General features: G+C 34.6%; 1 protein-coding gene across 1 annotated transcript in view; it reads right to left on the bottom strand.

Annotated features, from left to right (window-relative positions):
- Window positions 1-26259, bottom strand: part of PTPRQ (protein tyrosine phosphatase receptor type Q) — a 248128-nt gene that overhangs the window by 108116 nt on the left and 113753 nt on the right. Inside the window, exons 35-42 of the mRNA XM_036457041.2 lie at window positions 21818-21978; window positions 20934-21079; window positions 16641-16809; window positions 14696-14986; window positions 14152-14427; window positions 13626-13777; window positions 9150-9291; window positions 7264-7533 (exon numbers count right to left, since the gene is read on the bottom strand). Of these exons, the coding sequence (XP_036312934.2) occupies window positions 7264-7533; window positions 9150-9291; window positions 13626-13777; window positions 14152-14427; window positions 14696-14986; window positions 16641-16809; window positions 20934-21079; window positions 21818-21978 (1607 nt within the window). The remainder of the gene's footprint in view (window positions 1-7263; window positions 7534-9149; window positions 9292-13625; window positions 13778-14151; window positions 14428-14695; window positions 14987-16640; window positions 16810-20933; window positions 21080-21817; window positions 21979-26259) is intronic.

Below are 26259 nucleotides of genomic sequence, written 5' to 3'. Positions count from 1 at the left end.
GTTTGAGGAAAATAGTAAAAAAACATCCCTAATTTTTGAGTTACTTATATTATTTCTTATTCTAAATTTAGTAGAAAGTCCAATTTTCTATGATATTATATTCAAACTTCTGCCGCAGTTATATAAAACTAAGACCAGAGTAAGTCCTGCCTCCCTTCTTACATTCTATCCAATACAATGCCCTCTACTATAGTCAGAATTCCAATTCAGCCCAACCCTTGTATTACATTCCTTTATTCTAGTGTTGCCTCTTTTGTATCTTGGGATTCCTATTTACTCTCCTCTATCTATTAATTTCACTGTTTTCATCAATAATGATGGTACTTCAGGGTGGTTCACTATGAGTGCATTAGCATACCCATAATCTTCAGATCTCCCTAACTCCACCAACTAAAAGAGCTCAAATAAAAATAAGAATGTTTTTTTGAGATGCATAGTTGACATTTTCTCACAGCATGTTAAAGAACAAAAAAAAATTTAGAACACATGGCTATTTTATTAATCTATATCAGATGATCTAAACATGAAGCATAACTGCCTATGAAATTCAAGGATCAATAACATATCATTATCTTCCAATTAAGTTGCTGAGTCTAAGTTTTACTATAAAGCAATTTGGAAGCTACCAAAGAGCAACATCCAGTTCTTATTTCACTTCATTACTTTCTTCAATAAAATCTGTTACTCCTGAATTCCCATTTGATTAGATCTCTAATCTATACAACTAATATATTTATATAATTTTGTATTTAACTGCTTTATATTTATTGTACATGTCTTTGTAATAATGGTGGAGTTGTTTGGTCATGCAGCTCAGAGATCACCAGTGACATTCAAGACTCAATAGAGCCTGCACATAATAATCAGTGAGTACATATTGGCAAATGTCCACCACACTACAAGTGTAAAAGATACTTCTCCAAAGAGGACATACAGATGGCCAATAGACATATGAAAAGATGCTCAACCTCACTAATCCTCAGAGAAATGCAAATTAAAACCTCAATGAGATATCTCCTCACACCTGTCAGAATGGTTACCATCAATAAGTCCATAAACAACAAATGCTGGCAAGGATGTGGATAAAAGGGAACCCTTGTGTACTGGGAATGCAGATTGGGAATGCAGATTGGTGTAGCAGTATGGAGTTACCTCAAAATATTTAAAATGGAAATGCCTTATGACTGAGCACCTCCACTTCTGGGAATTTATCCAAAGAAACCCAAAATACTCATTCAAAAGAATATATGCACCCCTATGTTCACTGTGGCATTACTTACAACTAAAAGCCTGGTGCATGAAATTCATGCATGGGGGAGGTCCCCTCAGCCCTGCTTGCACCCTCTTCAATCTGGGACCCATTGGGGGTTGTCCAACTGCCAGGGTAGGCCCGATCCCAGACATCCCTCTCACAATCTGGGACCACTGGCTCTTAACTGCTCACCTGCCTGATTACCTCTAACTGCCCACCCCCCCTCACCGGCCTGGTCACTTGTAACTGTCCCCCCTGCCAGCCTGGTCACCCCATGATGCAGCCTGCTGTTCAGTTGTCCATCCAGTTGTTTTGGTCATGACGGCCCCTGGCTTTTTATATATTAGCCTAGCCAAGATTTTGAAGTAGCCCAAGTATTGATCAGTAGATGAGTGGATAAAACAACTATAGCATATTTACACCAAAGGATACTATGCAGCCAGAAAAAGGAAGAAAATTATGCCCTTTGGGACTGCATGAATGCACCTGGAGAACATTATGCTAAATGAAATAAACCAGTCAGAGAAAGACAAGTACCATATGATTTCACTCACATGTGGAATCTAATGAACAAAGTGAACTAACAAGCAAAATAGAGACAAATTCATAGATAGAAAGCAGATAGCTCTGGTGGTGGTGGGGTGGAATGATGAGATTAGCAAAACAGAAAAAAAGAGAGAAAGAACTCAGAGGCATGGATAATAGTATAGTGACTGTGAGGAGAAGGGGAAGTGGAGATGGAAAAGAGTATATAGGAGATAAATGGTAATGGAAAAATGATAAAATAAAAGGGGATAATAGTTCTCATCTGATGTTCATTCTTAAGAAAAGTATTATGTTTAAAAATTAAGTCTGTATGAAATATACTTTGTAAAACCTTTGAATTTCAATTAGAGTAGCAATGCTAATAGCTGTTTCTCTCTGATCTGTGACAGGCACTCTAATGGCTTTTGTGCTTTTAGCAATTACCAACTGGTAAGTAGAATGTGTCAATTCATTTGCTTAAGAACAAACAGGATCATGCAATTTTCCTCCATGTTTGACTTCTCATTTCAACCAAGGAAATAGGTGAGAAGAACAAGTCAGGGGGAGGCAGACAAAGGGAAAAGTGAACTTTTGAATTAGTATAATGATTTGCAATCCTCTGAGAGGCACTTTTACCACCTACACACAATCTATTAAAGAGTACTTAAGAATGGTATGAATTCTTATAAATGACATAAATATTTTTAAAATCTTGTAAATGGAGATCAGATTTAGTTATAATTACAGTTTTTCCAGTAGACTCTGCACTGCTACGAAAAATCCACAAAATAGGACTCCAAATTAAGTACAGAACAAATATATTATACTTTTTGAAGGATAACAATTGGCTATATGAACTTTTTCTATATATATATATATATATATATATATATATATATATATATAGTATATCATTAATATAACTGCAAGCTCAATAGATTTCCAGTGGGTCCCTACAGATACCTGATATCTTCTATTGGACAAAAAGCTAATAAATTAACACAGAAAAGAATACTCTTAACCTCAATTAAATTTTGGGCATCTGAATGATAATGCTTATTTTTCCCTAAATTACTGAACTTGGAACATTTTGAATAAATCCAACTCTAAAATTGCCTTCCAGGGGGAAAAAAGTTTTTAAAACTCAGTATTAAATCATGACATTTACTAAGATTTAAACATGATATGGATCAGTAAATTCATTTTGGACTAATTTGAGATTCTAAAAGTTAAGTCTTATAGACACATGTACTTGCTATAATATTTTTATTGGTACATCTGATATTTTGTGACATAAAATTCTGTTAAAAGTACTAAGTTTAGGGGCCTTCATTTATACCTGCCCTATTCCAACATGTTTGACTGTGACAATGGAACCAGTTTAGACCCCAAATGCTAATCTCCTCATAAATTCAATGGTCATGATGCATGTATAACTGTGCTCAGATATGAGCAAGTTTATACTGAGGAAAATGCCCAAAAATCCCTGAAAGGAATGCTAAGGTCAAACAGTAGGCAGTGAGAGAGTGAGTCAAATTTGACTTTACTTTATGTCAAAAATAAGCACAGAGCCGGTGACTCAGAGCTGACTATACACTGTGACTAATCTTAGACCACCATAAATTACAAGTTTGTAACAGCTATAAAACTGTTTCCATTCTGAACAATGAATCTCCAGTTTTACTAACATCTCTCTCATTAACAAACAATTCACATGAATCCAGATAAAAGCAAATTATTTCCCTAATAATTATAATTACAAACTAGACCAAAATCCTCATTTTAAAGATGGAAAAATAAATATATTTTGAAGCAGCAATTAATTTTTGTTTCATATGAATGACTCTTATTAATTAAAAAATAGATATTGTATTTGCTTGAGAGAAAATGCAATTTTGCCTTATGGTTATTTGGAAATAATATATTGCTGTAGAGTAAAAACCTTATGAAAAATTATGAATTTCATATGAAAAATAATTTCTTTCTACTACAAACATGAGTGCCTTATAATGCCCAAGGCTCTCAGGAGCTGTGAGTAAAATGAAGACAAAGAAGACAGTCTCCAGATACAGAGTAACAGTGAAATAGAGCAGTTCTCAAACTTCAGCACTGTTTTACCCACATATCTTGCTTAAATGAAGATCCGTAAATCTTAATTTCCAAATTCTGATTTCTTAGGTATGGATTAGGCCCTCAGAGATGTATATTCTGTTGCAGGGCATCAGAAGTCTAAACTCAGAGAGCCATATGTCTTTGGTAGCAAGGAACAACATAGTACATTGTACAATGTGTCTAATATTTGCCTAATTAATTTAAGAATTCCTGCAACCTCCACTCCTGATGCCTTTTAATCCTGAGTTAAGATCCAATTCAAATCTTTAATTAAAATTATTTTTGAAAAGACCTGAATCTTAAGGTCAGACATCTTTACATCAAGTTCATATTGCAATTTGCTTATGTGTATCAGTTTTACTAACTGAACTTCTGTTTCATTACTGTGACTAAGCTATCACCTTGTGTTCCAGTGGACTCAGTAATAATGAGTCATCTACTTTGTTGTTGGAGTCCTGAGTTTCTCATTTATCTCAGAAATACTATTTTTTCACCATTTTCTAAAACTCAGCCCCTGTCCAATGATCAAGACTATTTTACCTGGTGCTAGACCACCCCGATGCAGACCACCTGCCTGGATTGGAACATATTTTCTTTTCCCGGACTGTGCATAGCAATGATGTGTCTCCCACCCACGGGGAAACACCTGTCACCCATTTCTGGACTTCTCTGACACTGTTTGCCTGTTCTCACTGCTACATATCACCTGCCATCAAGTTCCTTGTTAATCTGCTCCAGTAGTTCCCAAAATGTGCAGAACATCAGCTCACCTGGAGAGATGCTTAAAAATACAGATACTTGGGTTTTATCTTTTGAGGCTATTATTTAGCAAGTCTGAGGTAAAGTCCAGAAATATGTAGCCTTAAAGTTTCACATATAACTGAAGACTTAGAAAACACATCTAAGCTGGACTTTTAAGAATTAATATAATTTTTGTGACATAGAAAGGGAGAAGGACAATATAAGAAAGCAAAGCAATCTGATGGTAAAAAGTGTTGAGCATGTTTAAAGAAGAGAATATAAGCAATGTTTAGTCCATAAAGTTTGGCTAGAGGCATCAGCTTTATGAAGAGATGCAATAGAGGGACATAAGGATGAAAAACTAGACAGAAGCCAGATTCTAACTGGTGATGAATTCTGGGAATAAATAAAACATTGGGAGTGTTCTGGGACATCTCCTACACATGTTTTCATTATCACCTACCGCTATACTTCAGATAACCAAATCGACATATTTAATTTCTCTCCTTCAGATAATAAACTCCAACTGTCAACACATAAATCCTCAAAATTTCATATTGGAGCCAATTTAATCAAAGTAAGTGGGTAGAAAAATAAGACTGATGGCAGTCTAGATGAATATGGGTGATAAGGCCAGTGTAGAGTATTAACACAGGAAGAGCAGAGGTCTATTATAAGATTGGAACAGTCAAGTTGAAGAGGGGGGAAGTTGCATAACTATGGCAGAGATTGGAGTGATGAGATCTGATTTTATATAGAAGATATAGGAGAGAAAAAAATCACATAAAAATATGAGGTATGGTGTCCAAATTATTATAAATAACAGGCATAGAAAACTGATAAAGAGAAGAATTCATCCAACATAAATTCCATTTTGAATATGTTTGGTGGTGATATATTAACCCAGTCCTCAGTTGAAATTTTCTGTGTGTGTGTGTGTGTGTGTGTGTGTGTGTGCGCGCACACACGCGCACAAGAGAAACAAAGAAAGAGAAGAGAAGAGGAGAGAGAGAGAGAGAGAGCGAGAGAGAGAGAGAGAGAGAGAGAGAGAGAGAGAGAGAGAGAGAGAGAGAGAGAAGAAAAGACAGAAAGGGAGAGAGAGAGAGGAGATGTGCAGGCATGCACAAGAGAGAAGGGAGAAAAAGCAGAAGAGACTAAATTGATTAAATAATGTTCTAGGAGAGACATGAGATTGAAACAAAATTGAGCAGCTAGATTCTTGAAAAGAAGAAGGCAATGACATTGCTGAGAGAATATCTGGAGAGTATAAATGAAGGTATGAGTAAAACTTGAAGGAGAGCAAATAAGTATCTTTGATATTTCTAGTAAAATGAGTGATAATATCAAATATGGATGATGGTGTGAGTAGAATACAGTCAGAAAGGGAGTAGAAATTTCCTATGGAAAATTTATGGAGTGTACACAAGGGATGCAGAGAAGACTGTGAAGTCTCTGGGAGACTTCAAGAAGGTGAGTTTATAGCTGAACAAGGTAGAACTATTTCTATTTTTTCTAGCATTACTCATCAGCCAAGATCTAATTAAAACAAACAGGGGGATCCTCTCAGATTTGGGAATCTCCTTGAAGATGAGTTCCAATTACATGGTTTGAAATCTAAGGATCAAGAAAAATGTGTTGAAATGTATCCATTGTAGCTGAACAGGGAAAACAAAGGCGTCTGAAGAGATGTCACATGTGAAGGATGAGAAAGAAAGAATGCTGATTGGATGCTGAAGTCAGGGAGAAGGTACTCCATACCTTGAAGTTTTGCAGTTCATAACCTCAAGGGTTAAAAAGTGAAGAAGAAAAAATCCCACACAAAAAAACAACAACAACTGGGTGACACTAATTAAAAGAAAGAAAGAAAGAGAAAAAGGAGAAAGAAAGAAACAAAGAAAGAAAGGAAGAAAGAAAGAAAGGGTTAACAGATGTTTCCAAAATGAAGGACCTGGATGTGTCAAAGGTAAATAATTATGCCAATACCCGCAGTCTCCACCAGGGAACACCTCCAAGGAAGTAGTGTTACCAAGAAGAAACCAGGTTTTCATCTTTATGAGTCTGCTCCATGTTGGAGAACTTGGAGGATGAAGGAGATACTATGGACCACTGTTAGAAAGAATGAGAGCTTTCTTTGAAGACCAGGCCTTAGTGACATGGATATTTTTAGTCAAATAATATAAAGAATAAAACCTGGCATATAGGGAAGGAAACATATAAAAGTGAGTCTGACACTGCAGCCATGGAATTTCATAAAATAAATTAAGAAAGAAATACAAAAGTTTTCAAATTCATTCCCTATTTTAAATTATAATAAAACATAATTCAGTAAGTTTGGAGTTTGGATAAGAAGAAACAGATATTTGTGGAAACACAGTAAAACAGATTTTCTCTCTTTTTTCCTGTTTTGATCTCCCAGTGTTGTAAAGAGGAGTCAATATACAACACACCTGGTAACATAACGTGATAAAAAAAAAAGTATGTTTTGCACTTTTCAATATTTCTTTTATATCTTTAGATAAACGTGTTATAAAAATTACAATGATATTGACAAACATAAGACATTATCTATGAATAGTTACCTGTTTCAGATTAGTTATCTCTTCCAGGTAAATTACCTGTTTCAGATTAGTTACCTGTTTCAGGTAGCGTGCTGATATTGCAAGTACTTTCATCGCCTTCACCAGCTGAGGTTGAAGCTCTTATTTTAAAGACATATGAGGTATTGGCAAGAAGTTTCATGAACATATACATGTGATCTTGGGGAGAGATTTTTGTAGAATTCCTTTCAACTGTTATCATATAATATGTAATCACTCCATTTGCCTTTTGGGGTGGGTCCCACCTCACTAAAGCGGATTGCCAGCTAGTTGCCACACACTGTATGTTCTGTACAACATCTGGAACTTAAGAGATAAAGTTAATATTTATACACATGTAGCAGATAAATAATTTAATTATGTGATTGCTATATAAAATCATATCCAGTAGACATAAAATAAAAATTTAACATATCAGTCTTTCAATTTGTGCTCAAAAAGTTCCCTTTTTAAAAATCTTTATTGTTGAAAGTATTATATGTGACCCCTTTTTAGCTGAATTAAATGGCAGTTGGCCTATTTCTTTGTTATCATGTTAATCCTTACAATACTAAAGCATTCCCTTAATATTTTCCTAGGTCAAAGCCACAATCACATCCTAAAAACTGCATAGTCAGAGGCTACTGCATAGTTTCAAGTTCAGGCAGTGACTGAAACCTGCTCCTTTATTTCTTAATCAGGAAGGAGAAGTCTTAGAAATACTTTATTATGACAACTTTTTTTGTACAAAACAAAGATATTGGGTGCCTCCCTAATATGGCACATTTGGGTCTAACAGTACCAGCAAACATGTAAGCAATGTAGGCGGGGGAAGGGAGGTGCTTTTATATTAAGATGGCCTCCTTGGAAGAATTGGGAAGACCTGATTCTGTAGTACTTTTATAAAAATCATTGAAGGGAAGATTTAAAATCAGTCTTAGTTTATAATTATGTCCATGTTTCCCTATAACTTCCCTGAATTCACTTGGAAGTAACCCCATTTTTCAGAAGTGCTCTATTTATGGTAGACCTGGTTAAAGAGCCATAAATACCCAGCCCACGACAGAGACTGCAGACTGGAGAGACTGGTTACTTCCCATGGAAATGTTGAATCACCTGGTGACCTCTAACGTCAGCATAGCTTATCCTATTACGGTAAAAAAGAGGATGCTATAAGGAAAGCTAGAATACAGTTAGTTCATAGATTGCAAAAAAGTAGTGAAAGGAACACTAGCTGTCATTATGTAAATCATAGTTATTGAAATAATAGTCAAGTAAATTTGACTTGTTTACGGTTAACTCCCCTGATTCAAACCTGTTTGTCTTCCTCTCGAAGATATGGGCATCAGAACTACAGGAGAATACTTATAGAATGAGTGAAATTTAAAGTTAAAGAAAAAAACAATTTCACATCTAATCTAGGGCTCTGGCAATTATATATCATTAATTATTTACTTCTTTTTTTTAAAAAACATATCACAATATTTTCATAAAACATGTTAACAAGAGGCACTTGATAACTTGCTTAAAGTTAATGTACAAAACTGAGTTTTGTGAACATCTATTTCACTGATTGAAACTAAAAACTATGAACTAATCAGCAGATATTATAACTCTTAAAGTTGAAAATGTTCTATTATTTTACCAATCAGGGTACAGAATGTTGTGTGGTCTTAGGAAGTAAGTAATTTTCACAGATATATAGATTCTAATTTGCTCCTAAACTAGTCTTTCATTACAATTTCCAAAAAGAAAACAAAAGTGTGAGTATATGCATATAAACACATGTATTTGATAGCAAACAAGATCCAGCCTAGCTTTAAAGAATTAAAATTCAACTTCCCTTTGAGTGAACTATTAAATAATACTTTATCACAGAAACTGAAAAAGGGAAAGGAAAAGGGTTAAAAACATCTTAGCTGATTTAAGACGCTGTGTCTAACCTGATTCTTGGGTTGTGAATTTTAGTACATTACTAAATTGATTGCCATTTCCCACTTTGGTAAAGGCAGAGATGCTGATAGAGTAGGTGCTGACTGGCTCCAGTCCAACAAGCTTGGCTTCAGTTTGAAAACCTGAAATATTCTGAAAAGCAGGAAAAAAAATTAATCATAATGCATCATCATAAATGTGTTTATAACTGGAAGACATGTTTTCCAGTTACACCTTGTTTAACCTATCCTATCTAAAAAAGAGTAATATGCAAATTGACTGTACCTCCCCTATACCAACAAGCCACAACTACCAGCCAATCAGGAGCAAGTATGAAAATTAACCCAACCAAGATGGCTGCAGCCACTGAGAGAGCAGGAGGCTTGGGTGGCCCCTGGCAATAGAGGAAGCCAAGCTTTCCATCTGCCCTAGTGGGCCCAGGCCTCCACTCAAGGCTACAAAGTTTCATTTCTAGAAGATAAATAAATCCCAGATACCAGGGCCTCCACTTGGGTCTCTGGGGACCTGGCCAGCCTGTAATCCACCTAGGCTTCTTGCCTAGGCTACAAGATGCCCCAAGGGAACCCTACCCTGATCTGGGACAACCTTTAGGACAAACCAGCCAGTCCCTACCTATGCACCAGGCCTCTATCCTATATAATTTTATGTAATAAAAAGATAATATGGAAATTGACCATCACTCCAACCCACAAGATGGCTGCCCCCGTGTGGTCAAAGATGACTGCCCGTATGTGGACACAAGATGGACGCCACAAGATGCCCAGCAGGGGAGGGAAATTGTGGGCAATCAGGCCAGCAGAGGAGGACAGTTAGAAGGAACCAGGCCTGGAAGGGAGGACAATTGGGGGTGACCAGACTAGAGAGGAGGGAAATTGGGCATGATTGGGCTTGCAGGGAAGGGCAGTTGGGGGGAGACCCAGGACTGCAAGTGAGAACAGTTGGGAGGGACCAGGTCTGCAGGGGAGGGCAGTTAAGGGTGACCAAGCCTGTAGGGGAGGGCAGTTAGGGGAAAACAGACTGGGAGAGGAATGATTAGGGGGTGATCAGACTGGCAGGCAGAAGCGGTTAGGGGCAATCAGGAAGGCAGACAGGTGAGCAGCTGGGAGCCAGCAGTCCTGGATTGTGAGAGGGATGTCTGATTGCCCACTTAGGCCCTATCTGAGTAGGATCGGGTGTAAACAGGCAGTCAGACATCCCTGGAGGGGTGCCAGATTGGAGAGGGTGCAGGCTGGGCTGAGGGACACCCCCTATACATGAATTTTGTGCACCAGGCCTCTAGTGATTTAATAAACTTGGATATTTTAATTTTAAAATGTTAAATATTTTTGTGGTGCAGGCAGTGCACAGCTAATAATGCAAGGATAAACTGGGCATTCAGCAAGAAGAATCTCATTTAATGCCATTTCTTAAACAACTAGGTTATTTTGTTTCCATTTTGCATCCCAGATTCTTACTTGGAATTACATCCTACTTTCTTTAAATATAGCAAAATTAAGGTCCTCAATTTAAATCGAGCTTACAGGTAGTCATAGATACTTGATTTTTCTTGAGTTCATCTAAATTCATTTTAAATACCCAATAATATTCTGTTATAAATAAATTAATTCATCATCTACTATATTCTAAACAAGGGGAAACAGCAGTGAATTAAAAGAAAATCTCTGCTCCTATGAAGCTTTAATGATGAGTTTTTCTAAACAACTTCTACCTTTCCTATTTGACAGACCTAAGGAAAAAGAGATAAGGAAGAAAACAACACAGGTGCCCAAGAAAGAATATGTTTTCTCATAGAAAATTTTACCATTGAGTATGAAATTTTCATTCAAAGATAATTATCCTAACCAAGAGGGCAGTTAAGATTAATCATTTATGTAAAGAAAAAGATAATATCCTGTGTGGTACAATGTTAAGAATACTGCATTATATCTGACCCCAAATATAAACACTTGGACTTATTTGTTAAATATTTCAGTAACAGAAATTCAGCAAGATTACTAACTCTTGGGTACTTAGAATCATATTTTAAATTAATCTCTGGCAAGTCCTTGAACTCACTACATTACACCATTTCCTTTAGTTGTTTCACATTTACTATTTTAAAAGCACACTGTCAGATAACCAGCATATTGAAGAATATATAAAGCATGCCCCCTGTCATTAAGGAATTTTAACATTAATTAGAGAAATCTACAAATAATTACTACTAAGAAAAACTTAAAGAGAGTGTAGGTAAATTTTGATTTTGGTTAGAAAGGGCGGGTACCCAGAGAAGTGAGTGAACTCAAGAGTCTACAGTGAAAGTGTGAGTGGATGGAAAACAGGTGGACACAAGAATAACAGTAAAACGGACACATAAGTGAGGAGTATTGCCAAACATCTTTTAAAAGAACTTTGCACTGAATAAACGACTCCAGGGTGCAGGACCGGCCTGAGTTATCTGCAGACCTGGATCTTCTTGATCTCCATGGGAATCACACCGGAGTGCCTGGCATGGCAGAGACACGTGGAGTGGCTCTGCAGTTATTCTGCCTCCAAGAGCCCACATATAACTCAAAATAATGATAAAAAGTAATAGAAACTGATACTGTTGTGGCACAGGGCTGGGTGAAAACATAGAAAGGAAAATAGAAAAATATACTTATAGGGAAAACAAAACAGTGGGAGGAAACTAGATAAAGTAAACTAGATGTCAAGAAAGGAAAAGGGTGGCACAAGAGTACATCTAATGGAATTTGAACGAAAACAAGATCATGAGAAATGAAGGAAGAGGAAATAGATGTAAGAAGAGGAACTAAAAGTAGTAGATTTTCAAAAAAAATATGTTATCCACCCCAAAACTATATAATCAATACTTTACAGTATAAAAATTATATTTTGCTGCTAGTGGGATATTAATGGTAGTATTCATATTGAGAGACAGAATGTCTAAAAATATTAGAATACAGTTTATTTTCGTAATCAGGTAACGACATAACATCATTTTACACTTAGGGCTATTACATTTCCGGATGGATATTTTGTTCTTTTTATAACTATGCATAATAGCAATAGCTAACATGTTTATCATATGCCAGGGATAGTCCTAAGTGCTTTTTTATAGATCCTCCCTTCTAACCATCACTTTTAAAGGTATGCATCTTTATAACTCCCATTTGGCAGTTAAAGAAACTGAGTCATAAGAGGTTAAGCAACTTGTCTAACGCAGAGCAGTAACTCTTCCTGGTCATGGCATCGATGCTGGAGATCACTGTTCTGAGAAGAAAAGATCGCACATAGACACCCATGCTCCAACACACATACACATTATCCTACAAACAAGATAACATTAAGAAAATGGTTCATTTCCCCCTTTGAATACCTATTTGCCAGTGACACCTATAGCCAAAGCAAATTAAAAGTTGGAAAATGTTAAAATTAGAAAAGAGATAGATATCAGAGGGCTAGAGATTTGGGGTCATTAATATAATTTCACACTTTTGGGAAAGAGAGTCCACATTTATGGAGTACTAAATATAATTCAAATTTTACTCAGCTTTTCAGATTTTGAAGTAATACACTGATTTCCAGAAAGGAAGTTATTTGTTTCTTATGATATAATCTTAATCATAAATTTTGGCTTTGACTATTCCCTATGTAAGCTAGATACACTATAAAAATGATTTACCATCAGCAATAAATTGAAATACATATAACAACAATGTTTACTGCGGAATTTTTTTTATATACTTCTTGCTATAACTAAATAAGAGCATACCAGTGCTTCAATTTGCCTTTGGTGGGGGGGGGGGGAGGAGAAGAACACTTAAAGAAATAAATGTCATGCATTGTAACATATTTTGGCAATTAAATGCTAGAAATCATAGAAGTATATTTCAGTCCCTTTGCTACATCAGTTCTTTGGTTAGTTTTCATTGATTCTGAAACCTAAAAATGAAGGAGGGAATGGGTGTTTAGTGTTGCAAACTAATTAGTGTTTCAAGTAAAAGATAATGGTACCTCTTAAAATACCAATTAGTGTGGGATTATATGCTATCAGGGAAGATTACCAGAAGTCCAGTAAAAACAGTTTTCAGAAAAGGTTAAAACCATTAACTTGGCACATCATTCTAAGCAACAGATGTAATATAGAAATATATTACATTTCAGGCAATAACAGGTGTTAGTCTGGAAAAATTTTTACTATGTACTTTCCAGCATTCACAAAATGGTGCAATTATTTCTTAAAATGTAGACATGCGGAAATTAGAAATTCTAAGTTAATCATTGTATGAATTCTTTGGCTTCCATTATCTGGCAAGTATTTTCTGTGTTTTCCATAAGCATCTTTCAATTGCAGGAAACTAAAAAGGTTTCTTCAAAGATGGCCCTCATTTCATTGAAAGCAATCCATTTTCTCCCTGCATGCCAAAAGTTTCATGCATGTTCTGAATTTTTTAAATAAACATATGCTGTCATAATCAACCTACCTTATAAAATATAGTATCAGTTTCATGTTCATGAATTTTAAGACTATATACTTTAACAATACCGCCTGGGACAGGACTCGGGCTCCACTGCAGCCACACAGAATCTGAAGTGTAGTTGATTAAAGTCAAATTTTGAGGAGGTGCTAAAGGCACTGTAGGAAAACACATTATAAAACTTATATTCATGATTTTTTAACATAAAAATATCATTGTGACTGTTGCTTCTTGAAGTCACTAGTTAAGAAAGATGTACAAAATGATCATATTTTAACTTCAGGAACCAATAGCATAAATAGTGATGTTTTTGGAACTCAGTAGTTCCAAAGTAACTTTAAACAGAACACTTCGTTCTGAAGCCCAAATTAAATAAGAAAAAGAATAAAAGTTAAGCAAAGTGGATGAACAGTTGTAAACCTGTTACAAATAGACAATCATATCTCCTCTCATTTTCCATGCGGTTCCTTTCAAAAGAGAGAGCAAGGGCTGTGACAGTGAAGCATTGGAAGAAATATGAATTCTGGCTTACCTGACTCGTCTGTGTAAAAGAAAAGGACACTGGAAGGACCAAGTCCCTTTATAGTTCTTGCAGCAGCAAAAATACTATATAGTGTAAATGGTGAGAGCTCTTCCAATATTATATAGTTATCAGAAGTAATGAAAGAATAGCTTTCATTTGGTCCTTGTAAACTTAAATCATAACTTATTATTGCACCATTTGGTTTTACTGGGGGATCCCATGATAAGAGAACTGAGGTAGAGGAAAGGTTTTTAAAAGTGTTGATTACTGGTGAAGTTTCTGGGACTATAAAAGAAAAAAAGAATATTAAATGAAACAAAAGTGAATTAGCATTCAAAAAAAGGCTTTAATAATAATGGGACTTCATTTTATTCGCATCTAATTATTTAAACTTTAAGAAACTTAGAGCTTGTTGTGTTTATTGAAAGGCTCGTTACTTGGTAACTAATAATCTATACAATTATAAAAATAATGTTTTCTGTCAGAAAGAAATATAAATTAAAAAAACAAAAACACAATCTGTTTAATAGACAATTAAAAGGATCCAGCCTACCATCTTCTTCAGTTTTGATGTGTAGCTGGGCAGTATAGGTATCAGAAAATCCCTTTTCGGTTGATGGAGTGATTTTTAATAGATAATCACTGTATTTTTCCAGATTATCAAAATACATGCTTGTCTCATATGTAACTAGAGGTGGTCTTACGTGGCGAGGAGTCTGCTGTAAGCTCAGGGAGACATAGTAGAAGACGAGCCCGTTGGGTTGAGGTGGCGGGCCCCAGCTTACATTTATTGCAGTTGACGAAATGGACTCGTAAGTCAGGTTTCCAACAGGCCCTTCAGGTACTATGACAGGTAGTGTGCAAAATATAAAAATTATCAGTCACCCTAAATAATTTTAAGTAAATTCACAAACTGAGGGTAATTGTTAAAATTACCTATTGCATCTATTGCATAATCAGTTCTTAAATTGTTTAAATGCACATACAGTAAATATCATCTACTATAAAATATCCTCTAAATAATATTAAAAATCATTCAAACTAAGTCTTGACATCTCACACATCTATTAGATGTGAGAGCTGTTTTCCTATAATATTTTCTTGGCTTTTCTTTCTTACAATATGGAGATTATGAGTGTGTAGATATGCATGTATGCATGTGTATGTATACATATATTTAAATATAGCAACAATGTGATTAGCTATAAAATGTTTTGGTTTCTATCTTCCAAATATTATCCTTCTTGTATATGAAGTTATCTAGAACCTCTTGCCTGGAACAGTGCACACAACATGTTTATTATCCATGGTGCTAAAATAACTGATAAAAAGTCATAAGTAAAAATCTTAGGAGAAATCTGAGTTTAAAAAATGCCTGAAATGATATTGACCACATATTGTGTTAAAACACTTTTGTTAAAGTCTATATAAACAAATATCTCCATATATTTTATCATATCTTATTCTGCAGGTTAATTTGTGAACTTTTTAAAGATTGTTCTAACAAGGAAAGCATTCACTTCTCATAGATATAGTCTGTCAACTTATAATCTTCAGATGATAAACATGGAATTTTACTCTCAGCAGTAGAGGTCAATACCATTTCTCAATATGAGACTAGTCTTCAATAAAAGTGGACAGGTGGGGTTGGGGGACCAGTTGAAGGGATGAGCAAATACAAGTTGGTAGTTACAAAACAGTCACAGGGATGTAAAGTACAGCACAGGGAATAGAGTCAATGATACTATAATCACTATGTATAGTGCCAGATGGGTACTGGAAGTATCAGGAAGAACACTTTGTAAAGTATATAATTGTCTAACCGATAAGCTGCAAAGCTGAAACTAATGCAAAATAATATTAAAATGAATAAAAGTTACAACCATAAGAAGAAATAAGCAATGATCCATGTATCATTATCGTCTCAAAGATGAAACCTAAAAAACATTGAGAGTTTCAGTTGTTATAGTTTTCTGAATACTCAGCACAAACAAGACTCTGCAGAAGCTGCATACAAGAAACTTTTGGGGTTAAAAAAGATATTCTGGGTATATTAGTCAAAAACACAACACAAACAAAGAAACTGCACAGAGTCCTATGTGGATTAAAAGACTGAAATGAAATAAGCAGCTAGAGGGGAAAAAATGTATTTCCTAAAGCAAATGAATAAGCAAGTAGCTATTAGAAAACCCATCCATGTGTACAATGGTTTTTCATGGCCAAACCGGATGGCTGTGACATCCTTTGAAGTGATAACAGCAACACAATTTTCATGAATAAATGGTAGCAGTTTATATGAAGAGAAAGGCTATTATTATTATTGTAATAGTTTTATAGCTATGTTAAATGCATTTTCAAACTTCTATAATGACTAGTTAAATGTGCCTAAATAAAATGTAGTTCTTACTATGAATACATTCAAATAGAAGGTTGTAAAATAATTATAAAGTTTTAAGTTAATCTTATTAAATATTAATAAATACTTTTCATTTACATACTGTCTTGATCTGTGTATACTTGAACTATGTCACTGCTTTTATTCCCATTTCCAACTGAAGTACTTGCTGTTACCCAAAATGTATAGGGGCTGAATATTGCCAGTTTATCTATTATTGCAGATACGGTCACATTGTCAAAGTCATTGGTGACTTCATGGAGTGTAAAATTCTGAAAAATAAACATATTGTTTTAATTGTTCAGAATATAGTTTTGGTATACATGAACATTTCAAAAATAATTTTTCATGAATTGGTTGCCTCATTATTTTAATATGTCAATCTTTGAAGAAAATCAACATAGGACATTTTATTGCAATAATTAAACTGGAAATATGTTTGTACTAAAAGAAGAATCCATAGTGGCAGTTTTTATTACAAAATCAATATATAGAACAGCAAAGAGAAAAAAAACTCTTAGCAATGAAGGTCCAATGATTGACTGAAAATGCTACACCTTTTCGGAGAGTATTAGTTTTTCTTATGAAACATTCAAGTATTTTTCAAAATGTTAACAATATATTTTAAAATTTGAGAGTACAATAAATTTTTAATTTTTCCTTCCTATTAAAGAAGAAAAAATTATGAAAGTATTCACCTCTATTAACTAACTAGATAGATATAATTATTCATCTTTAATGAGTCTTCTTGTTCTCTATAATCCTGGGGAAGAGAGGAAGTCAGTTAGATACACTCTCTTATATGCAAAGTAAGAGAAATTTTGTAAATTTCAGGCCTGACTCCTAGTTATATTGGTCCCAACGCACTGTTTAAATTATTGGGAAATTTATGCGATCATTGTCTCTTGAGCAAATATTAAATACAAAACATACACAAAAAATAAATTTTAAAATAAAACAGACTTTTAACAAAAAACATTTGGCAATTAGTATGAATAAATTTGTAATATGTTCATCTACATAGAGAAATCTAAATCATCCCCATCTTCACAAAACCTTTACTTAGAGTTCTATAAACCAGCCTTCATTCTGGCACGATCGCTCTGGGAAATCATCTTCTTCTTCCTCAACTATAAAATGGAAATAACCATTTCTACTTCACAGAAAACTTTGGGGATCAGATGATATGAAGCACATTAAGCAATTAAAACCATGTCTGCACATAACAAAAATCAACAAATGGCAATTAGGTCATTTAATTTAATAACATTGAATAAACAATTTGACTAAAATTTATAGTTAGAATGATTTTACACTGTATCAACAAATTAAATTCATCAAGTTTTTGAGATTCCTTTGCCAATATTTGAGGGAGAAGAGAAAAATGAGTGTAATAACAGATCTATTTTAATTTTGTGGTGATTTATTTAGGAGCAGACAAAAAAATCTCACACAAAATATGATTTGTGAACTTCAATATCATCTAACACATCTACTGAACACATAGAATAACAAGCTTATATAAAGTACCATATAAAATATTAACAGTTTTTGGTGTAACTTTTAATTTTTATTTATTATAGAATTTATTATGATTACCTATTATATGACCTTGATGACAATTAAGTCACAAATTATTTTTAATCAGCCAGAAGTTATTTATACTGAGTGTGCATAGACATGAAAGACATAACAAATTTAGAATTAAATCAATTATCTAAATTATTTCATTCCTTTATTTATTTTGAGAGGAAAATCTTGTGATTCAAATGATCTAATTTAGGTTTAGTCTTTTGTGTATAGAAATGTAGTCAGAAGGTATTTAGAAAAAACTTTTCAAATTTGATTCATCACCCAGTATTTATTTTGCACTTTGTAATATACTAAGACAATGTCTAGCATATGACATGAGTGAGTAGAAATTAAAATGCAGAAGCATTAAAACACTTTATAAAACACAATTTGCAACAATTGAGAGCAGAATGGGGATTGCCAAGTAATAGTAGAGAGATTAACTTCCCTAGAATAAGAAGAAAAGATCACTAGAAACTCAAGTGCTCCAAATTATCTGTAAGTACTGAAAATAATGTTGGTCTGTTAAAATAATTTATGTCCTTTCAATTAAAAATACATTTTGTAAGGGGATAGGCAGGGATGGAAGATGCTTGTTTTTTTAAATATGTTTTTATTGACTTATTGAAAGAGGAAGGGAGATGGATAGAGAGATAGAAACATCCATGAGAGAGGAACATTATCAATCAGCTGCTTCTTGCACACACCCTACTTGGAGATCCAGGCTGAAACCTGGGCATGTGCCCTGACTGGGCATCCATCCTATGACCTCTTGGTTCCTGCGTAGATGTTCAACTACTGATCCACACCAGCCGGGCTCAATTAAACTATTTATTGAGCATTAAACCTATGCATGATACAGTGCAGAGGACTTCAGGAGATGGGAAGTTAAGTGTCACGTGACCCTTTTCTTCCTGTTGTTTGTTATGGCATAAGGGAGCATAAGACAAGTATGAGATACCAAGGCTGGGAAGCAAAATAGGATGTGCCATGCGAGAGATAATTCTATAAATCTTGGTGGGAAGAAGAAGGAAAAACATGAGGAAGAAAATAAGTTATACACTTATTCCATTACATAATTTTGATTTTGAAGATTTCTTCTATTCTGCCAATCCAAAATAGAAAACTAGGGAGTGAAGATTTTGATGCTATATCTAACATTAACTGTAGGAAGAAATTAAAGCACAGATGAACTTCAAACAATATAATAAATGTTTGACATTATTAGCTTTTGCCCCCTGGCAGCTGTCAAACGGAAAAGCATTTGCAAGATTGTTTAATAAAATATTACATTGTCTAAGATAGATAAATTGCAAATGAGATTGTTTTATATACCCAGGTTTGAATAAGGAGGCACAAAACATCATGTTGAAACCACAATGAGATGTTTACACTTGATTATTTAGATACAGAGAAAGAGAAGCTAAATAGAATCATAACTAAGCCATCAAGTAATTGTACAGAAGCAAAAGCTTTGATAAAATTCAGAATTACTGACAACACTTGGCAAATTTTTTGCTAAATGTGTGAAAGAAGAAAAATCTGCAATTCCAATAACCTGTGTGACATAATAACATTGCTAAATGTATAAACAGCATTATAGTTAGCAAATATTAATACATTATATACTAATCCCCATATTTCTTCCTCAAATAGAGCAGAACAAAGGGTGCCGCAAAATTTGCTTGACATACAGAGTAGGGGGTGGGAAGGATCCTCCCTCTTAGTTCTTCCTAAGGCCTAGAATGGAATGTAAAACCAAACCAACCTCTGGACTTTGTTTTACTCACTGCTGGGTTAGTGCTGAGATGGCTTGCAAAGTTCTGCTCTGACCCCATTCATTAGCATAAACTTGACTACAGATGCACTGCAGCAAGTCATGTTCTAGGCCCAGAGATTGCTGCTCACGGGACTCACTCTAGTAACTAAAACTAGGTTGTCAGTCACAAATAGGATCAGGCAACCTGGAATGTCTAAGACTTAATTCTCTTCTCCTGCTCAAAATGATACAGAGAAATAAGAATGGCCAGAGCCACAACCAACATACAATCCATAATGTCTATCAGTAAAGAGCACGATTTTTTCTAAATTAGTGTTTTCCATATCATAGTCCATCTTTCTTCAATCCTGATTCAGTCACAAGTCCAATATTATTATTTTAATACATAGTAGTTCTGTAAAATATTTAGTTTAGAAAAATAAATTCTGCTGAAAAAAATATTTTTAAACGAAATGCATTTTAGCTATTTAATATTATCATTCATATCTTAGAAAGTGTCCATGTGCTAAGTGTGTGAGCCTAGTACCTTGCATACTTCAAGTTAACCACATTTCTAGTTTTCATTATATCTGATAATAGTAATAATAGTTATACTACTCTAGCTAATAATTGAAAACAGTTTTTAAAAATAAAAAACACACAAACATATCCAAACATGAAAGGTATTTATATTGTATACAAACAAAAAAAATTTTTCTTAGTTGAGAAATAAATGAGGGTAAATGAAACCATCAACTCTTTAGAGAATACTTCTTAGAAGAGTGGAATTAAGGGCCATATTTTTATACATAATTTTAAATAGGTGGCAGCTTCATTGTTGATAATACCTTTGAAGCTAATATAGAAATGTGTGTGTGCACATACATAGAGAGATGATAATATATCTGACATTTCTCCACCACATTTTCCTGTCAATGGGAGCTTTATAAAATGACGACAGATAATTATCAATGTAAAATAAATTATTTTTTCTACTGTGCCCAGTCTATACCATCATCAACTGAAGGATGTTAATAAAGAACTAGGAGAAAACTCAGGTCTTACCTGCACAAAAGTACCTGAAGTATTTCTGTAATAAACAGAATAATATTGTATAACCCCGTTAGGTTTTGAAGGTGGCGTCCAAAAGAGAATTATTGATGAAGAACTGATATTTGCATAATGAACATCTTTTGGGGGATCACTCGGTGCTATAAAAAAAGAAATTGAACAGAAAACTGAACTAGTGGCTTTAAATAATGTCTGAAATGTTCTAAATTTTACCTGCCTTTGATGAGTGGTAATAACTGTTTTTTAAAACAAACAAACAAACAAACAAAAAAAAACCTTAAATTGGAATACTATCTAATTACAAGTTAGAAATGAAATCCCAAAGGCTCACTGGTCAATCCCTCTAACACTGTAGCAATATTCAAGCAGAGGAAAGACTGATTCTTAATCATAAGATTATCTTATGATTAATATCTTAGCTCTGAAGTATGCATTTTGCCCTGGATTTAAAAACAACATTATAACGCGTTTCCAATATAGAATACATAATATGAAATTCTAACTTAGAATATTTAAATCAAATAATAGAGAACAATGGCAGAGAGCTTTGTGCATTTTATTTTGCCTCATTTAACAAATACATAAAATGTTTACTAAGTATCCAGTTCTGTTCTGCATGCATTTACAAATATAGATTCATTAAATCCTCACAGAACCTTGTGAAGTAGGTACCATATTGTTTCCATAATACAGATAGGAAATTGAGGCACAGAGAGATCAGCTAACTTTACCATTATCACACAGCGAGAAAGTGACCAAAAAGCAGTTTTGCATATAACCATTGTAGATATTAGGCTTAATAATATATATTTATATTTAACATTTATTTTGTCTAGGGAGGGTATTCTTTTACCTGCTCGACAAGAGTAAGAACTCACCTCCCTCAGGTGTCCGAAAGTTAATAAGATTGCTTCTTTTTTTTCCATCACCAAATCTGGTGCTAGCTGTTACATATGCACCATATTCAACATTATAGTCCAAATCTGAAAATTCTAATGATATTTCAGTTACATTAATGGTTCTTAATGATGACCTATCCCTGAGAGAGAGAAAAAAGAGATTATTTGTAGAATTGACTTTTAAATTAAATGTTACAATATATTTTGAGAAGATTACATTAAAAATGAACACTTGCACAGAAATTTATTAATCCAGACTAATAAAATAATGATGCCATTTATCCTGAAATGCTAGAAAGAGAGAACTTCAGAATTCAATAAATAAATTTATGTTGTTTTCAAGTATATTTAGTGTCTAATGTGTATATATTAGAGTTTGCTTGGATTAATTTTAATGATTCTCTAGGCATACTATAATATCTAAAGTAGCAAATATTTATTTAATTAGAAACAAGACTGAAAATAATGTACATATAACATATAGAAGAAAAAATAGAGTTCATATCTCTCATTCAATTAAAATCTTAAAAGTTTAAAATGTCAATCCAGAAAATAAAATAAATATGCTTCTAGTAAGTGTTAAAACTCAGGAGAAGAGAAAAAAGTCAAAGAACAAAATATTGCTAAGTAAAAGTGTTCTATAATTATTTTATTTCAGTTATGTTAGTTCAAACTTCATAGTTTTGAACTGGGTATAGATTTCTATCTAAATTAAAGAATGAACCTATATATAGAGGTGCTGAAAACTATATTTCTAAAATAAATTTAGATTTTAAAAGCAATAAAATTAATTATTAAATAACTTATGAAATATGGCCAATATCACAGAATAAATACATATATCTTATAATATTATTTTTACTTCTTTATAAACACACTAGATGTCTGGTGCACGAAATTCATGTACTGGGCAGGGGGGTATCCCTCAGCCCAAAATGCATCCTCTCCAATCTTGGACCCCTCTGGGGATGTCAGCAGAACACTGCAATGTACCTAATCCAACACTAATATGTGAAAATACACCTTTTGGCAAACTCTCACTACTAGTCTAGATAATAATTTTCTTAATTTCTGCAAGTTTGATTGACAAAAAATAAATCTATGTAATTTGCACTCTGATTGTGAGTGAGATACAATATCTTCTTATAATTTTATTGGTCTTTTTTTTAATAACTTGTTCATGCATTTTATTTATTTTATTTGAGTCTTTTGAGTAGAGAAAAATACATGTTGAAGTTAGGGATTATTGTTCTTTTAGACTAGGGGTTTCGAACTCAATCAGAGAAGGGGCCAAAATCTAAAATCCAGCCTAAATCGCGGGCCGAATGGTTTACTGAACAGTCATAAACTGTCATTGTGATGGAAACGCAGCGGAGTGCAGTGATGACAGCGCGGTGTGGGCCACATTGCAAGGCCTGGCAGGACGGATTTGGCCTGCGGGCCTTGTGTTTGACACATGTGTTTTAGACAGTGCTCCAAAAAACAAATAAATATACCTTCTCCACCCTCTCTAAATTTAGAGGTGACATGCATGCAATCAATACTCAGTAAAATTCAACAAAATTTACTGAGTATCCACTTTATGTCAGAAGCTCTGTTGGACATAAGTACAAGTAAGATACAGAAAGAAAAAGCAGGAAATAAGTATAAAACTATTCATTAACAACCATGTGATCCCTTAAAGATGAGAATAATAAATCCTACCCCCACAGGTGCCTAAAAGTGAAGACAAATAAAAAGGAATGAGCAGAAAATGAGTTGTGGCTAATGAGTAGAAAAGGAAAATAAAACAATAGCCCTAAAGATGCAGGAAGTTGTTTACCTCAGAGCTAGTTTGTAAGGATGGAGAGTAGAACAGAAGGTTGAGTGAGGTGGGAAATGCAAGAAAGGAAGCCTACCTGACAAAACAGATCTAGTTCACAAACCCACAGTCACAAACAGCGTAGAAAAAGAAGAAATGCAAATGTCACACAGTACTTAGCCTCTAAAATACATAACTTTCAAAATCAGCCAAAGCTCCTGATTAGTATAAATGTTCAAACTGGGAAAAAACTTGAGGGGAACCTTCAGTGAAATCATTTTAATGATTTAGTTCTAGGAACTTCTTGCAACATTTTTAAAGCTATTTGAAACTTGATAAATCAAAACTATTCAAATGATTCTGAAATTATTCAGAAAAAAATATCATGTATAATAAAAGAATAATAAGCTAAGTTACTATGATGTACACCGACTGCCAAGAGGCAGATGCTCTGACTGGTAGGTTAGCTTGCTGCTGGATTCCAGCCAATAGGCATTGGGTGAGAGGGCCGGACATGTCCTGGAGTCTTTTTGCAGTCCCTCTCAGGCCAGCCAGCTCCCCTGATAGGCCCTGATCAGGACTGGGTGAGACAACCCCCAATCAGCTCTGATCTCCGGCTAGGCCAAGGGACTCCACCCAAGCATGAATTCGTGCACTGGGTCTCTAGTAAAATATAATTTTTAGGGCATAAAGGAAATTCTAAAGCATATCAGCATTTCTTCACATTACCAATTTCTTTGGTTAATTTTTATCACATCGAGACCATGCCAGGCAGCAATGGCCTATAAAGTAATCATGAATACAAACACCCCATGGGAAGACTTAAAGTTTTTTCCCCATTTCCCTCAGTGTGAACCTGAATGGTTTTCTGCAGAGGCTTGAGCCCCTATGAAAGGTCAAGGTCTTCATTCTAAACTACATCATTTTATATTATATTTTGTTTCCTGTGGGCAATCTAATCTGATAATACATTCATTTCTATGAATTTATTTTCAAAACTTTAATTTACTGTTATCTAAATACTAGAGGCCTGCACCAAAACTGGTTTTGCTCAGTGGATAGAGTGTCGGTCTGCAGACTAAAAGGTACCAGATTTGATTCTGGTCAAGGGCATGTACCTTGGTTGCAGGCACATCCCCAGTAGCGGGTGTGCAGGAGGCAGCTGGTCAATGTTTCTCTCTCATCGATGTTTCTAACTCTCTGTCCCTTTCCCTTCCTCTCTGTAAAAAATCAATAAAATATATTTAAAATACATACATACATATTGTACATACATACATACATACATACATACATACATACATACATACTAGAGGCCTGGTGCACGAATTCATGCATAGGTGGGGTCTGGCTGGCCTGCCCTGATCTGGGCTGATTGGACCAGGCTGGCAGAAGGGAGGGAACATGGGTGGTTGGCCAGTTGGCCCTGCCCCCTATTTGAACACCAGGTAAACTCCTGATGGAGCAGACCATTTGCATATTAGCTTTTTATTATACTAGAGACCTAGTGCACAAAATTGGAGCACAGAGGGGGAGTGTGTATCCCTCATCCCAGCCTGCAACTTCTCCAATCTGGAACCCCTCAAGAAATGTCCATCTGCCCCTTTAGGCCTGATCCCGGTGGTGGAAATGCTGCTACTGGTCTTATTGTCATCATTTGGTTCGCTGGTTGATTTGTTTTAACTTTGTTTGCTTGTTTGTCTTAGGCAGAAAAAGACATATTTATAAGATTTAGAGGAAAAATCCACTAGAGAGAATGTGTTTGAAGCTAAGAATGCACTTATAAACCAGGGCCTTGGAGAAGATAAGGAATTAGGGTCCAGAAGACAGAAGCATTAATTGTGCTTGAGTTGAAGGGGAAACATTTTCATTCCCTGAGAGTGGATAGATTCCCTCAGGCTAAATAAGAAATTTGGATTTTATTCTAAGAGTAATGGAACATTCTTGGGATGTTTTCTGCAAGGGTGTGGAATTTGGGTGTATGGTTAAATTAAATATCCCATGCAATACTAAGATTAATTTCTTGTCTCTCTATTCCTCCTCCTCCTCTCTCTCTCTCTCTCTCATCTATGTAGTTTCTGGCCCACCCACCCATTCAGCTATATCCTTTCCCATTTTCTGTTGTGCCATTATACTCCAGACACAACTATCTTGCTTTTGCCCTTGTCAAATTTCTTGCTGTCAATTGTCTAATGAAATTATTTGAGCTCTTACATCTGGTTAGTATTCCCCTGGACTTTTCAGCTACATGTGTCAATAAGTTCCCATTTTTTCATAATTCGTTTTAATTTGGGTTAGTCACTAGAAACTGAAAGAATCTTTACTAATAACATCTGTCCCAAATGGTGACTACTATCCCTCTTGATCTCTTTTCTTTTAGCTCTCCAAGACATTTTGTTGCCCAAATCAGTAATGCAAGGAAATCACAATCTCCTCAGTTCTGTGTATTTCACAAATAGGAGGGAACTATGGTAAATCACAGGGCAAATATTCCATCTAAAGAAAACAACTTCAGGTGATTCTATCATGGTGAACATGGCAGAAATATTCTGATTTTAGTAAGAAACAAAGAAACCTGAAGTTTTACCAGATACCCACTCATTTTTAAATGCTCCAGGAT

Source organism: Pipistrellus kuhlii, unplaced genomic scaffold, assembly GCF_014108245.1.
Source record: "Pipistrellus kuhlii isolate mPipKuh1 unplaced genomic scaffold, mPipKuh1.p scaffold_m20_p_3, whole genome shotgun sequence".
Lineage (NCBI taxonomy): Eukaryota > Metazoa > Chordata > Mammalia > Chiroptera > Vespertilionidae > Pipistrellus > Pipistrellus kuhlii.
The sequence above is the reverse complement of the archived record's forward strand: the minus strand, read 5'-3'. Positions and strand labels throughout refer to the sequence as shown.